Below are 13207 nucleotides of genomic sequence, written 5' to 3'. Positions count from 1 at the left end.
CATCAACTTTAAGAGGTAAACAAAGGACCAACATGTACACTAAAGTAACAAAAAACGCCAAGATTAATAAAAACAAACTATTTGATAACTGTCTTATTCCTGACTTTGTACAGGACATTAAAAAAATTGGTTGGTTGACCTAGCTATATGTAGTTAAAATGGCATTAATTAACTTAATGTTAAGAAGTAGTTTTGTTGTAAATTCCAAACCTATTCGGTGTTGTTGGAAGTATTCCCGACAATGTCCTGTAAAGGGCTGCTGTGTAAAGTGTATCTGAAAAATATAAAATTTAATATATATGTGTACATTGAAGACCAATTGGTGGCCTTCGGCTGTTGTCTACTCTATGGTCGGGTGGTTGTCGCTTTGACACATTCCCCATTTCCTTTCTCAATTTTAGTCTTCAAAACTGATAAAAAAAAATGATAAACTTACAAAAACTGCATGTAGCTTTATTTTAATTCCAAGAATTCTACCTTTCTATGATTATGTGACTACTGTTAGTAGAAAAGTAATTATAATAAATACAAGGAAGGAACGACTCATACACCTTGGTGTCTGTCTGATAAATAGAATATTCTATAATTTTAAAAGACGTAGAACTTACCAAATTCAACCAGCAAGGTTGTTTTGTTTTGTTTGTTTTTATTTTGTTTTGATGTTTTCAAGATTAACAATTTGTGGATGTTAATTGGTGCAGAACGAACGTATATGATTTTGTCCCGGTATATTTCGGAAGGGAATGAGTGTTATTCAAAGTTGTGAATATATCATCGCACTGCTCTTGCAAATTAACTGTTTAATCATAATATGTGTTCTCGTACTATTAGATATTCTCATAGTTTATGCATCAACGCAAGCAGCACAGTTGAATAAAAGACAATTTGTATAATTAGATATACCTTGTAGAGATGGTTGATCTGCAAGAATCAATTTTGAAATCGAATTCGAATCTGGCGGGAAAGTAAGGTTTTCCTTCATGGTTGAAACCTGGATAACTAAAAACAATAAAATTCTATTCATTGCATTTAATTGAGTTATGTTATAGAAAATACACTCTGTTATATTTGGTATAGTTTTGAATACCCACAACATAAACATTAAAATAACGATTACTGCACTCCGTTCTACTGTATATTTACCTAAATAACCATCACCACAATACCATTTTTTCTAAATTAATCAGTCCAGTTTAATGTTTATAATATCCTCCCATTGATACCTTTTATTTCACTGTTTTGGAAACATGCATTATCGACGTTTGAATATGTATCTTTTACAGTATTTGGCTTTGACTAATGGAGGTAAATTAAGAAAACTTTCAGAAGAATGCAATCATTTAGTTTGTTATCATCTCATAATTGATCCAAGTTAATCTTGAACCTACCAATAATGTGTACTTATATAGGCATACACAACCTTTTCCATTTATAAGCTTATGCTTTGTTTCAAAGTTATAATCTATATAGTAAAACGTATCATTTGTTATAATCAAGTATCACTGAACTAGTATATATTTGTTTTGGGGCCAGCTGAAGGACGCCTCCGGGTGCGGGAATTTCTCGCTACATTGAAGACCTGTTGGTGACCTCCTGCTGTTGTTTTTTTCAATGGTCGGGTTGTTGTCTCTTTGGCACATTCCCCATTTCTATTCGCAATTTAAAGTAGACTGTAAAATGGTTAGTAAGCTTACCTAAATTTGTTTTGTTAATGATTATGGTTTCATTTGATAATAACTTTTTTTGCACGAGACTTCCAAGACTGTCTACTAATCGCATAATGTTTGATGCACTATTGTTAGACTGTTCCTGTAATAAGTTTTCAAAAACATTTATCAATGACATTTTCAAAAGATAAACGATTTCAAGACATCTATTACAAAAGGAAAATGCTTGCTTATTTTGTTTTCCTCTTCCAAGTAAAGGATCAAATGTAAATCTTCAATGTAAAATTCCCGAGCGCAAACAAATTGTGACATGGCGGACAACACAGACTTTTCTCTCTTAGTTTATTTATTTCAGGACGATTTTCTTATCATGATTTCCTTGACAGAGGGTTGTTGTTCATAAATTAGCTATTACACCAAATTTAAGTGTTGAAATTGAAATCATCCCTTATAAACGGACGGCTTAACTAGTGGATTGAACTGTTATTGAGTTGCTATTTCACAGATCTTCTAATTAACCACAATCACATCCCCCTTTCCTCGAATATGACTTACTTTATTAGACTTAGTATCGTTGTGTACTTACATGAGTAACACGACGTTCAAAATTTTAAGCAGAATTCGCTTCGTATTGCAAAGTTTTCTATGCTATGTTTTGTGCACTGTTGTTTGTCTGCTGGTCTTTTATTGTTACAGCCATTGCGTTGTCAGTTTAATTTCGCCTCTCTTTAACACTTAAAACGTTCTATATTGAATTTTGTTAAACATTGTTACCTTTATTATTTTACACAATACCGCCAAAACAGTTATGAATTCCTGAACTATACTGGTAGTTGGTTTACTTGATGATAGGACATGAGTATAATAGGACAAATGATCGTCACAATTCAACTTATTATAACTTACACAAGTTTATCAATTTGTGAGATTTTGCACGGTTTCTTTCAAAATGATTTAGACAAAATTTCTAATTTTAAATGGGAGGTAAAAGAGACATTTTTATTGGTTGCTTTTTAGTATATGAGTACAAAAAACTGACTCAAAAAGTTTGATGACTTCAAGGCCAGATACTTATTTATGATTGAAATGGAAAATCTGTGTTAACTCATATGTATGTAATGGACTGTTTAATTTTAACAAACTTTACCTCTGAATTAACTTCATTCCAGCTACCGCTATTATTTGTATTCCACACCGAATTAAGAACATCTCCAAATTCCTGAAATTATATTTAATTTTTATCAAATTCATTAATAATTTGTTGTTGTAAGATATGGACGATATATTTTTCACTGTTTGTTTATGTCATATTTATTTGCTTAATGGGCATTTCATTCCCTTATATTACGTTGCATGATCGTTGTACCTTTTAATGTCTATTCGTACTATATAATTATTTAAGTGTTGTTTTGTCTCAAATCTATCATATGTGTGATTTTTATATGGATTATGTTTTAATGATTCAATAACTTGTGGGTTTATCAAATTCCTCAAAAACTTTTAAAGAAAACTTTATGATGATAAAATCCACTACGATATCATCATGATAAGACATATACCATTATCAAAAGAAAACAATACCTCAAAAGTTATCAATAAAAACATTTTCAAGAAAAGTATTGATCAAAAACCTTTTCTCGTTTGGTCAAGAGACTGTTGTTAAAACATGAATAAAACCGAGTTTTCCGTTACATCATTTATTTTACGTAGATAACCCTATGAAGATCCCATTTACATTTTGCTTATGAAAAAGATGTCAAATATACCTCGGAATTAACAGACGCATTTGACGATGTCCCTATTCCGATAATATCAGTCAGAATATTAGTGGTATGTTTCAAATCTCCAGATGTAGGAATTTCTTTCCCTAAAGTTTTATCTATAGTATTTAGTACGTCAGATATAATTTGTGCTGCTAACGTAGAATTAGTGCTGTTTTTCAGACTATTTATCTACAATATAAATATAATTTGTTAAACATAATGGTGTAATGGTAATAATGTTTCACTATCTAATGACTTCAATTGGACTTTTTCGAATTGTTATTATAATATTACATTGCAGTGAAAATAGTGTTATATTTGACAACCTTTGCAATGAGTTTAACGGCGAAATAAATTAACAAAATACAATTTATAAAGATGACTATAATAGGCATACTCGAATGCTTCAGAAGACATGCAGCGCTTGTTTCACCTTTGACACTGGTCGTGATACTAATTGCAAGTAAACTGTTGTAAATAAGTTGCATTTAAAAAATAAATATGACAAAACGGTAGCTTTGCCAAGACAAGGAAAACATATCCGCGGTCAGCTGTGCCATTAATATTCTATACTTTTAAGTTTACTTTAACATAATGAGAACTCTTCTTCCAAATACTTAATTCAGGATAAATATACTTTATGATAAGATAAATATAAAACAATTTGATATAGAGCATTCAGTGGAGTCATAAGGCCCCAATAATCAATAAATATAAAATTACCTTGTCCGTTGTTCCATGAAGTTCCATATTGACACATTCTAAATATACAGGATCTTCCCAATCACCGTTGCCGTTGCATTTTCGAAAGGCATTACCTACAAGTTATAAGTAAAAAGATAAGTAAAAATCAAAGATCAGACTTTATTATCAAGTTTCTGGATCAATGAATTACTTCAAATTAACAGTTATGATGAAAAATACAAGTTTTACTTCCATAAAAAGTAGGTAGAAATGAGAAATCGTTGAATTGTGATGAAGAAAATAAATCATTACAAATATATAGTTTTACTCGATTTCGGTATTGGAAAAAAACATTCCCCTCCAAAACCAATAATCACAGTTCAAATATATATAATTCATAGTTCCACCGGTTGTGTGGATTGACTGTCATCTTTTTTTTTCATTTTTATAGGATCAAAATATGAGTGTTACGTGAAATACCTGTATACCCAGGCGGACATTTTTGTGTGTCTTTTTCTCCAGCTGCTACCTTTGACCATGTTATATTGTTAAATATGTTTTCTGGACAATAGGCTGCAAAAGATACATGTCAGAACTATAATTAATTTTCAATAATGTGGATCGATAGTGAACAAGCTGTCAATTTCTGTGAGTACTTTGAGAGCAATATAGTGTGTGTCATTTCAGTTGTTAGGATGTTACAATACCCTGTTACGTCTGTAGTGTGTTTTTGCTAGATATTTGTTTCTGCATTGTATCGAACTGGTGAGTTAAACCGCTTTTAACTGATTTTTATAGTTTGTTCTAATATAACTGTTATGGTATCGCACTGTAACATCACTGTCCCAGGTTCGGGAGACCGTTTGGTGCCTTAATACATTTCTAACCTTACCATATTCCGTTTGAGACTGTCTGAAGTCATACGTTTGTAGTGCAGTGGTTGTCGCTGCTTCACAAATGTATCTATGGTTTTGTTTTTTTCGTAAATTGTTGTTTTATAAATTAGGTTGTTTGTTATTTATATCAATTTATCTCATATTTATTATGTCTCACAAAAGCCGACTATAAGGATTTGTTTTCGCATCCTTTAAGGTCGTACGATTGTCTTAAATTGCTAACAACAACTTCATCCGAACTTTGGTGGATTTTAGTTTAACTGACAATGATACCACATTTCTAGAATTTTATAATGTCTCTGTATATAACATTGATATTACTGAGGTGTGTTTATTGTATGAATGATCATAGGTAATCTGAAGGGTATTAATATCAAGGGTTAGTAGCTACCTGTTTCGTAATGATCATGGCTTGTAAACATTAATGAAAAGGTTACTTTAGTTGATGTTGCATTAAATGAAGTATTATAGATAATAAAATTAAAAAAATATCTTCGACATCTATTTATTATACAAATGGAATTGAAACTAGTTTTACTAAGTTTGTCAATAAACTGTGATACATATCATCATCATGCCATCACCAGAACAATTTTGCTATTAAAAGGGCAAACATGGTGTTCTACAACCTGTCGGTAAACTGAATTACCGGACCGTACATAAATGTTTCGAAGGAGAAAATGTTCATCAAACATTCAGCAAGTGTACTTAGCATAATTACCATACTTCTCAGAAAAATCGGATGAATATTAGCTATTTCTTTAAAACATCCAACAAATGTTTTACACTTTAAATTTAGTTAAATCTACAATTTGCATATGATTTATTTCAAAAGTTAATGATAAGTTCTTGGAAAGTAGCTAAGGAACATTATTAGTTAAGCCCTAACTAGAGGCCGAGATGAAACGATATTTCACGTTTTTTTATATAGTGTAGTTAACCAATACATAGTTGGGATCATACGAATCTTTTAGCTGATGTAGTAGTGAAATAATTAGATTGAAATTATGTAGTTTCCATACATTTTTATTCAAATATACGGATAGTTATGCATAGAAGATATAGATATTCGACTGCTATTGCTTGTTCTAAAGTAGAATAAATATAACAATAGCATTGCATTACTGATATATACAAACAAAGTCAGTATATGTTAAACAGCATGTAAAGTTCCTGTATATTTGTGCAGTGATGACTATTAGCATTCTTCAATGTAGATTTTCGAAAAACAGAAGTTTGCGTTAGAATAAAATAGAGTTTATACATTTTGACATTTTGAAAACTTTTTCCTATCAATTATTTTCTACATCAATTTTTAAACGGCTTTTGCAGAGACAACAGTGATGAACCATATTCAAATATAATATTCTCATTCGGAAGATAATGTAAATAACCATTACCGAGGGAATAGCATAAACGGCATGTTTAAATGAAAGTTCATTGTTTCTGTTATGTATATTATTTTGTTTTATACTTTTTTCAAAATTGTCAGAAATTATTGAGTGTCTTACCTGTTACAACTTTTGTAGATGTTGTAATCACCAGAGGTGATGACGTTGGTAGTTGTACTGTAGTTTGGGTTTCTAAATTGTGTGTTGTTTTAACATTTGTAGAAGAAGTTATAGCTGATGTCGTTGTCTCCTGAGTTGATACCATTGTCGTCGCATCTGGTGAAGTAGTTGAAGCTGATGTTGTTGTCGCCTGAGTTGATACCGTTGTTATGTCATCGGGAACAGTAGTTACAGCTAATGTTGTTGTCTCTATTGTTGATGCCTTGGTTGTTTCATCGGGAGTAGTTATTGTTAATGTTGTTGTCTCCACAGTTGAAACCATCGTTGTAATATAGGGAGAAGTAGTTAAAGCTGATGTCGTTGTCTCCTGTGTTGATGCGATTGTTGTTTCATCGGGAGAAGTAGTTATAGCTAACGTTGTGGTCTCCCGAGTTGACGCTGTTGTTGGTTCAACCGGAGAAGTAATTATAGGTAATGTTGTTGTCTCCACTGTTGATGCTGTAGTTGTTTCAACCGAAGAAGTAGTTATAGCTAATTGGGTGGACTCCTGAGGTAATGATGACGTTTCATCAGGAAAATTAGTGATAGTAAATGGTGTTGTCGCCTGAGTTGATGCTGTTGTTGTTTCAACGAGAGAAGTTATTATATCTGATATTGTTGTCTCCAAAGTTGATGCCGTTATTGTTTCAACGGGAGAAATGGTTATAGCTAATGTTGTTACGTCCTGAGTTGATGCTACTGTAGAGGTAATTAAAGGTAATGTTGTTGTCTCCACAGTTGATGCCGTTGTAGTTTTATCGAGAGAAGTAGTGATAGGTGATGGGGATGTTTCATTTAAAGAAATACTTATTGCAGGTGTTGTTGTATCCACAGTTGATGAATTTGTTGCTGCAACGAAAGAAGTAGTTGTAGGTAAAGCGGATGTCTCATGAATTGCTGCCGTTGTCGTCTCATCGGAAGTGGTAGTTTTAGTTGATATGGTCGTCACCACAGTTGATACCGCTGTTGTATCAACGAGATCAGTAGTTGAAGGTGCTGCGGTTGCTACCTGAGTTGATGTCGTTGCTGTTTCATTTGAAAAAGTAGTTAAAGCTGATGTAGTTGTCACCTGAGTTGTTGCCGCTATTGTGTCATTGGGTGAAGTAGTTATAGGTGATGTAGTTGTCACCTGAGTTGTTGCCGTTATTGTGTCATTGGGTGATGTAGTTATAGGTGATGTAGTTGTCACCTGAGTTGTAGCCGTTATTGTGTCATTAGGTGAAGTAGTTATAGGTGATGACATTGTCACCTGAGTTGTTGCCGCTATTGTGTCATTGGGTGAAGTAGTTATAGTTGATTTAGTTGTCACCTGAGTTGTTGCAACTATTGTGCCATTGGGTGAAGAAGTTATAGTTGATGTAGTTGTCACCTGAGTTGTTGCCGCTATTGTGTCATTGGGTGATGTCGTTATCGGTGATACAGTTGTCACCTGAGTTGATGTCGTTGCTGTTTCATTTGAAAAAGTAGTTAAAGCTGATGTAGCTGTCACCTGAGTTGCTGCCGCTATTGTGCCATTGGTTGAAGAAGTTATAGGTGATGTAGTTGTCACCTGATTTGTTGCCGCTATTGTGTCATTGGGTGAACTAGTTATAGGTGATGTAGTTGTCACCTGAGTTGTTGCAACTATTGTATCATTGGGTGAAGTAGATATAGGTGATGTAGTTGTCACCTGAGTTGTTGCCGCTATTGTGTCATTGGGGGATGTAGTTATAGGTGATGTAGCTGTCACCTGAGTTGCTGCCGCTATTGTGCCATTGGTTGAAGAAGTTATAGGTGATGTAGTTGTCACCTGATTTGTTGCCGCTATTGTGTCATTGGGTGAACTAGTTTTAGGTGATGTTGTTGTCACCTGATTTGTTGCCGCTATTGTATCATTGGGTGAAGTAGTTATAGGTGATGTAGTTGTCAACTGAGTTGATGCCGTTGTTGTGGCATCGAGAGAAATAGTTAAAACCGCTGGTATTGTCCCTTGAGTTGATGCCGTTGTTGTGTCATAGGTAGAAGTAGTTATAGCTAACGTTGTTGTCTTTTGGTTTGTTGCTGTTGTTGGATTAGCATGAGAAGTTGCTTCATTAGTTGCAGTTGTTGGTTTTATCGTAAAGTTATTGACAGCTATTATAGTTGTTGTCGTTGCAGCAAATGCAGGAAGAACTAGATATACACAAAAGAAAAATAATGTCAAATGCATATTTGAATATATTGATGAATCACTGAAATTTAAATAACACTTCTCAAGTAGTTTTATATAGCTTACAGTTACAAAAGTGTGACTTGTATGAATTGTGTGTGTGTTAAGAAGTTCTCTTCCACCAGTTAGTTAACCCATTGAAAATGGCTGCTAAAGACAATTACTTCTTTTGTGCTGAATAAATGTGTAATTAAGGTAACTGGTTTGGAAAAAAGGTATAATAACAAAGAAAAAGAACCCCAAAGAATATTTAAAAAGAAAAGTCCCTAATAAAATGGCAAAATCAAAAGTTCAAACTGTCATGTACCTTTCTTGGTACAGGCATTTTTCTATGTTAAAATGATGAAATAAACCTGGTTTATGACTAGCTAAATTTCACACTTATATAACAGTCGCATAAAATTATTTTACTCCATGTGTGATTATGCCTTTAATAACATTAACGGTACCAATTTTCCTGCACCAGAAACTGGTGTATTTGTATTTGTCTTTATATTTTAAATTTACATTTGACTTTTCCCTTTGTAACTTAAGTTATTAAAACTTCCGAATGCTGCCGTATAATAAATTATTATATATACCTGAAACTGCAATTATATTCACAATCATATATGTACAGGACCATGTCAACACTGTGCACATTTTCTGCGGCAAAAGCATCTGCAAGAAATTTTCAATTTGTCAGAGCATTCAGTTTTAAATGTTGTTTTCCGTTCTGACATGGGATTTTGTTTAATTAATTTGACAAATGCTTAAAACAAACAAAAGTACAATTCTGCATATGCTGCGACAGAGGAGCTTTTCTAGATAAAACTCTGCTTTCGAATGCCATCATTTCAAAAGGCGATTCTGCATATAGTTTCATGGAAACAGCACAAAGCCATTTACAGTCAATACCATGAATACTTAGTGTATTTAAATGTTATATACAACTACACGGCCACATACACATCCACTCTGTGTTTTTGTTACATGTATTTATATGTGTATCCTTCTCCTTTTTCAACTGATTGTTATAGTTCGTTCTTATGTCGTACTGTGAAACCACTGTCCCCGGTTAGGGCAGGGTTAGATCCCGCTTATATGTTCAACCCAACCACATTCTGTATGTACGTGCCTTTTCGAAATCAGGAGCCTGTTATTCAGTGGTTGTCTTTTCTTATTGTGTTACATTTTTTTTTCGTTCATTTGTTGTACATAAATAAAGCCGTTAGTTTTCTCGTTTGAATTCTTTTACATTGTCATTTCGGGGCCTACGTGAATATGCAATTCTGAATATCTTTTTTGTGCAAGCCTAGTTGTTACTATATTTGGCAAAATCAAAGGTGAAGAAAACAAGTAAGTAAGGTAAACACATTCTTCTTCAATTCAAAACTAGATAGATCTGGTAAACTTCACGCGGCATGAAATCAGATATGTTAAACTTCTCTCTAATATTGTTGAAACATAACATTGTATTCAAAAATACTAGACAAACTGACCTGATATAATATTGATTTGATAAATTGTAAACCCAAGGACCTATACCTGATTTAACTTGCATAGAGAAACCATATCAATCATATTTAAGTATACCTGCAAGTCAATTAATTTTCAAAGTAAAAATGTCCTGTTTAAATGACAGTTATCAGTATTTTTAATACAGTTTGAATGAAATATTTCTAAGAGAAAGAGAAAAACGTCCTCTTATGGAGAAATTTGTAAAACAAAATCGGTTGACCTTCCTTCTTTTTTGTGCTTTTTTAATTCACCTGTCAAGAGAAATTTATTCAATAACAGATGCGAAACTTACTATGAAACTATTTCTTGAAAAAAACTAGTTGGCTGGGGTTAGCTACTTACATAAAACTACTTAGAGCCCACTAGATAGGTTGTGCGATCCCTATCATGAATCAATTCCTGATAAGATATCTCTGTGTCATAACTCAGTAGCGACATGTTTGTTTTACACTTCTTACGGTAATTGATCTTTTTATGTTATCAGGTTTATATTTTTTAAAAGTATAAGAATGTCATCTTTAAATAAATTTCTTTCACGTATTGATATTGGAGAAAATTAGCCAGGGTTTTGTCATTCATGGTACTGGTAGATATTGAATGGCTCACAATCAACAAGACACTTTACGCATAAGATATAGGAAGTTGTTTGAAACATAAACGATTACTTATATTGGATCGGTACGGTATAATTTCACACACCAATCACTTTAACTTTCATCCGTATTGATACAACTGTAATTCATTTCAGAATCACATTTTACGAAATAAAACAAACAATTGTTAGAGCTCTAGCAACACATTAGTCAATTTGATTACAGTTGGTTTGTGGGAGACGGATGCAAATATCTTATTTCTATCACACGTCAGCTGAAATTAGTTTATAATAGTTTGATATTTGAATATGTCTTTGACAAATAAACGAGACCGTTTTCAAATAAGGAACACTGTCCTATCAGATATAATATTAACTTTCAGTAAAACATAAGTGGTCCGGACACAGCTGATGAACATGAAGATGTGTACATTACAAAATTCAGGAACACGTTTTTTGATAATATTAACAAGCATGAATCAGTTTCAAATATGTTATGCAAATAATTAAATTCCGAGAACACAAATGTCGTCCCTTGATTTTCGTTGTTCACGAATATAGTCCGTAGTGTTAAAAGTGGGTTACTGGCCATTAATTTGTATACCCCTTCCAAATTTATTTCTCCATGTGTAATGCCTCAAATTGCAAGTAGGGGGTGAAATTACACTGCAAAATAAATTTGGGTCCAGAATTTTAAAGGAAAGTAGTGATTTGGGCCAGCTGAAAAGGTTAAAAATTAGCACTTCGGAAGCTGTCAAAAGATTTCAAGACGCCCTAAACATAAAATTGTCCATATTATGAGTTGGAGCCGATTAAGTTTCTATAACTTTGTATACACTGTAAAAAATTTCATTGAGAAAGTGCAGTTGGGATTTTTTTAATTTTCATTTATATTCTAAAAGAAATGCACTACGAAATAATTGTGGTCTCGGACCGAGAAGATTAAAATGGTAATTTTGTATTTTATAAAATGCCCATATGTTTTAATAAAATGTCCATATGTATTAAGAAGATGTCCATAATTTTTTTTATGTACTTTGAAATACGTTAAACACAGAGGTGCTTGTTTTTTTAAATTTTAGGACAATCCTACAAGTTTGGTCGACAGCAGTATTGTCTATTTTTGGTTGATGTTTGATTAAGTTTTAAAAAAGGGTTATGAAAACAGAAATTTTCAAATATTAACTTTTCCAATTTTTACGACAAAACGGTTTAGAAGAGTTAAGAAAATGACATGTTTGATTTATCAAAAATCAATTGAGGTTTCGTAGCGTTAGTTTATGCTTTGGAATTAATACTTCATTTTGATCGAATCATTAAGCAACTGGTTTTTTTTTAATTTGTTAAATATTAATATTACTCTGCTTACCTTATTCTACTTTCTTTACGAATATCAAATATACACTTAACATCTTGGTTTTATTGATATGAACAATGACATATCATTTATATATTTTTAACGCACGTTATAAACCCTAAATATCATTTAAAATGACTAGATTTAAAATCAATATTGTCAAGTTTAACAAGGGTTCAACGGATAGTTGAATGCAACTTTATAAACAAACAATTTTGCAAATCTGTAATACTAAACCTTCCTGTAGTATTGTACAGTCAACGTAAAATCAGTACATTGTTATAAGTTACCTGTTTATTACCCTGAAATTTTTTTCCTCCGTATTTAATGTATTGTTATAATCGTCAAATTTTTTATCTACTAATTGCATTGGTGGGTCCAGGATTTTTTAAAAGAATAGAATTCCAGAAAAAGAAATGAAGAAATACTACGGGGGAGGCGAACAAATAATCGGTGAGTGTATGCTAGAAAATTCAAATAAATTAGAAAAATAAAATTTTAAAAATGACGATCAAAGTGCAATGCAATTTCATGGATCCGATTGTGACATTTTGAATAAGCGCAAGCTAATAAGGCGGTTGACGATGACACTGTCAATGCACTACGGCTTACTCTTTACCAGAGTTCATCCGTGTATCCTTGATTGGTAGTTTGTTTTAAAATGAATGAGACGTGAACAACAGAAAAATACTGTCGGATTTTGTACCTTTTGGTTGTTAACTATTTTAATAGATGGATTGAACCTGGTTTTATAGCTAGCTAAACCTCTCACTATTATAACAGATGCATCAAATTCCATTATATTGACAGCGATGCGTGAACAAAACAAACAGGCATAATAGGTAAAAATGTTTAGAATAAAGCAGTCAACATTATGTTATAATCTTAATCACTAAACAAACAAACAAAGAAGCACAAAACGGCACATAGACCAAGCATGTTAGCAAAAATTAAAGACAAGAATACACAAATCTACCCTAGTCCAATAACACAATGATGGGAGGTATAAA

The 13207-nt window shown here is 32.5% G+C and overlaps 1 protein-coding gene across 1 annotated transcript in view; it reads right to left on the bottom strand.

The window, feature by feature from the left end:
• Positions 1 to 12333, bottom strand: part of LOC143048570 (uncharacterized) — a 29714-nt gene extending 17381 nt beyond the window's left edge. The window contains exons 1-10 of the mRNA XM_076222315.1: positions 12210 to 12333; positions 9330 to 9408; positions 6522 to 8711; positions 4595 to 4687; positions 4154 to 4248; positions 3434 to 3619; positions 2815 to 2886; positions 1695 to 1809; positions 904 to 999; positions 211 to 274 (exon numbers count right to left, since the gene is read on the bottom strand). Coding sequence (XP_076078430.1) covers positions 211 to 274; positions 904 to 999; positions 1695 to 1809; positions 2815 to 2886; positions 3434 to 3619; positions 4154 to 4248; positions 4595 to 4687; positions 6522 to 8711; positions 9330 to 9408 — 2990 coding nt within the window. The 5' untranslated portion in view covers positions 12210 to 12333. The remainder of the gene's footprint in view (positions 1 to 210; positions 275 to 903; positions 1000 to 1694; positions 1810 to 2814; positions 2887 to 3433; positions 3620 to 4153; positions 4249 to 4594; positions 4688 to 6521; positions 8712 to 9329; positions 9409 to 12209) is intronic.
• Between the last annotated feature and the right edge of the window lie 874 nt (positions 12334 to 13207).

The sequence above is a fragment of the Mytilus galloprovincialis genome, chromosome 10, assembly GCF_965363235.1.
Source record: "Mytilus galloprovincialis chromosome 10, xbMytGall1.hap1.1, whole genome shotgun sequence".
Classification (NCBI taxonomy): Eukaryota; Metazoa; Mollusca; class Bivalvia; order Mytilida; family Mytilidae; genus Mytilus; species Mytilus galloprovincialis.
This window is presented reverse-complemented; position numbering and strand designations above follow the sequence as displayed.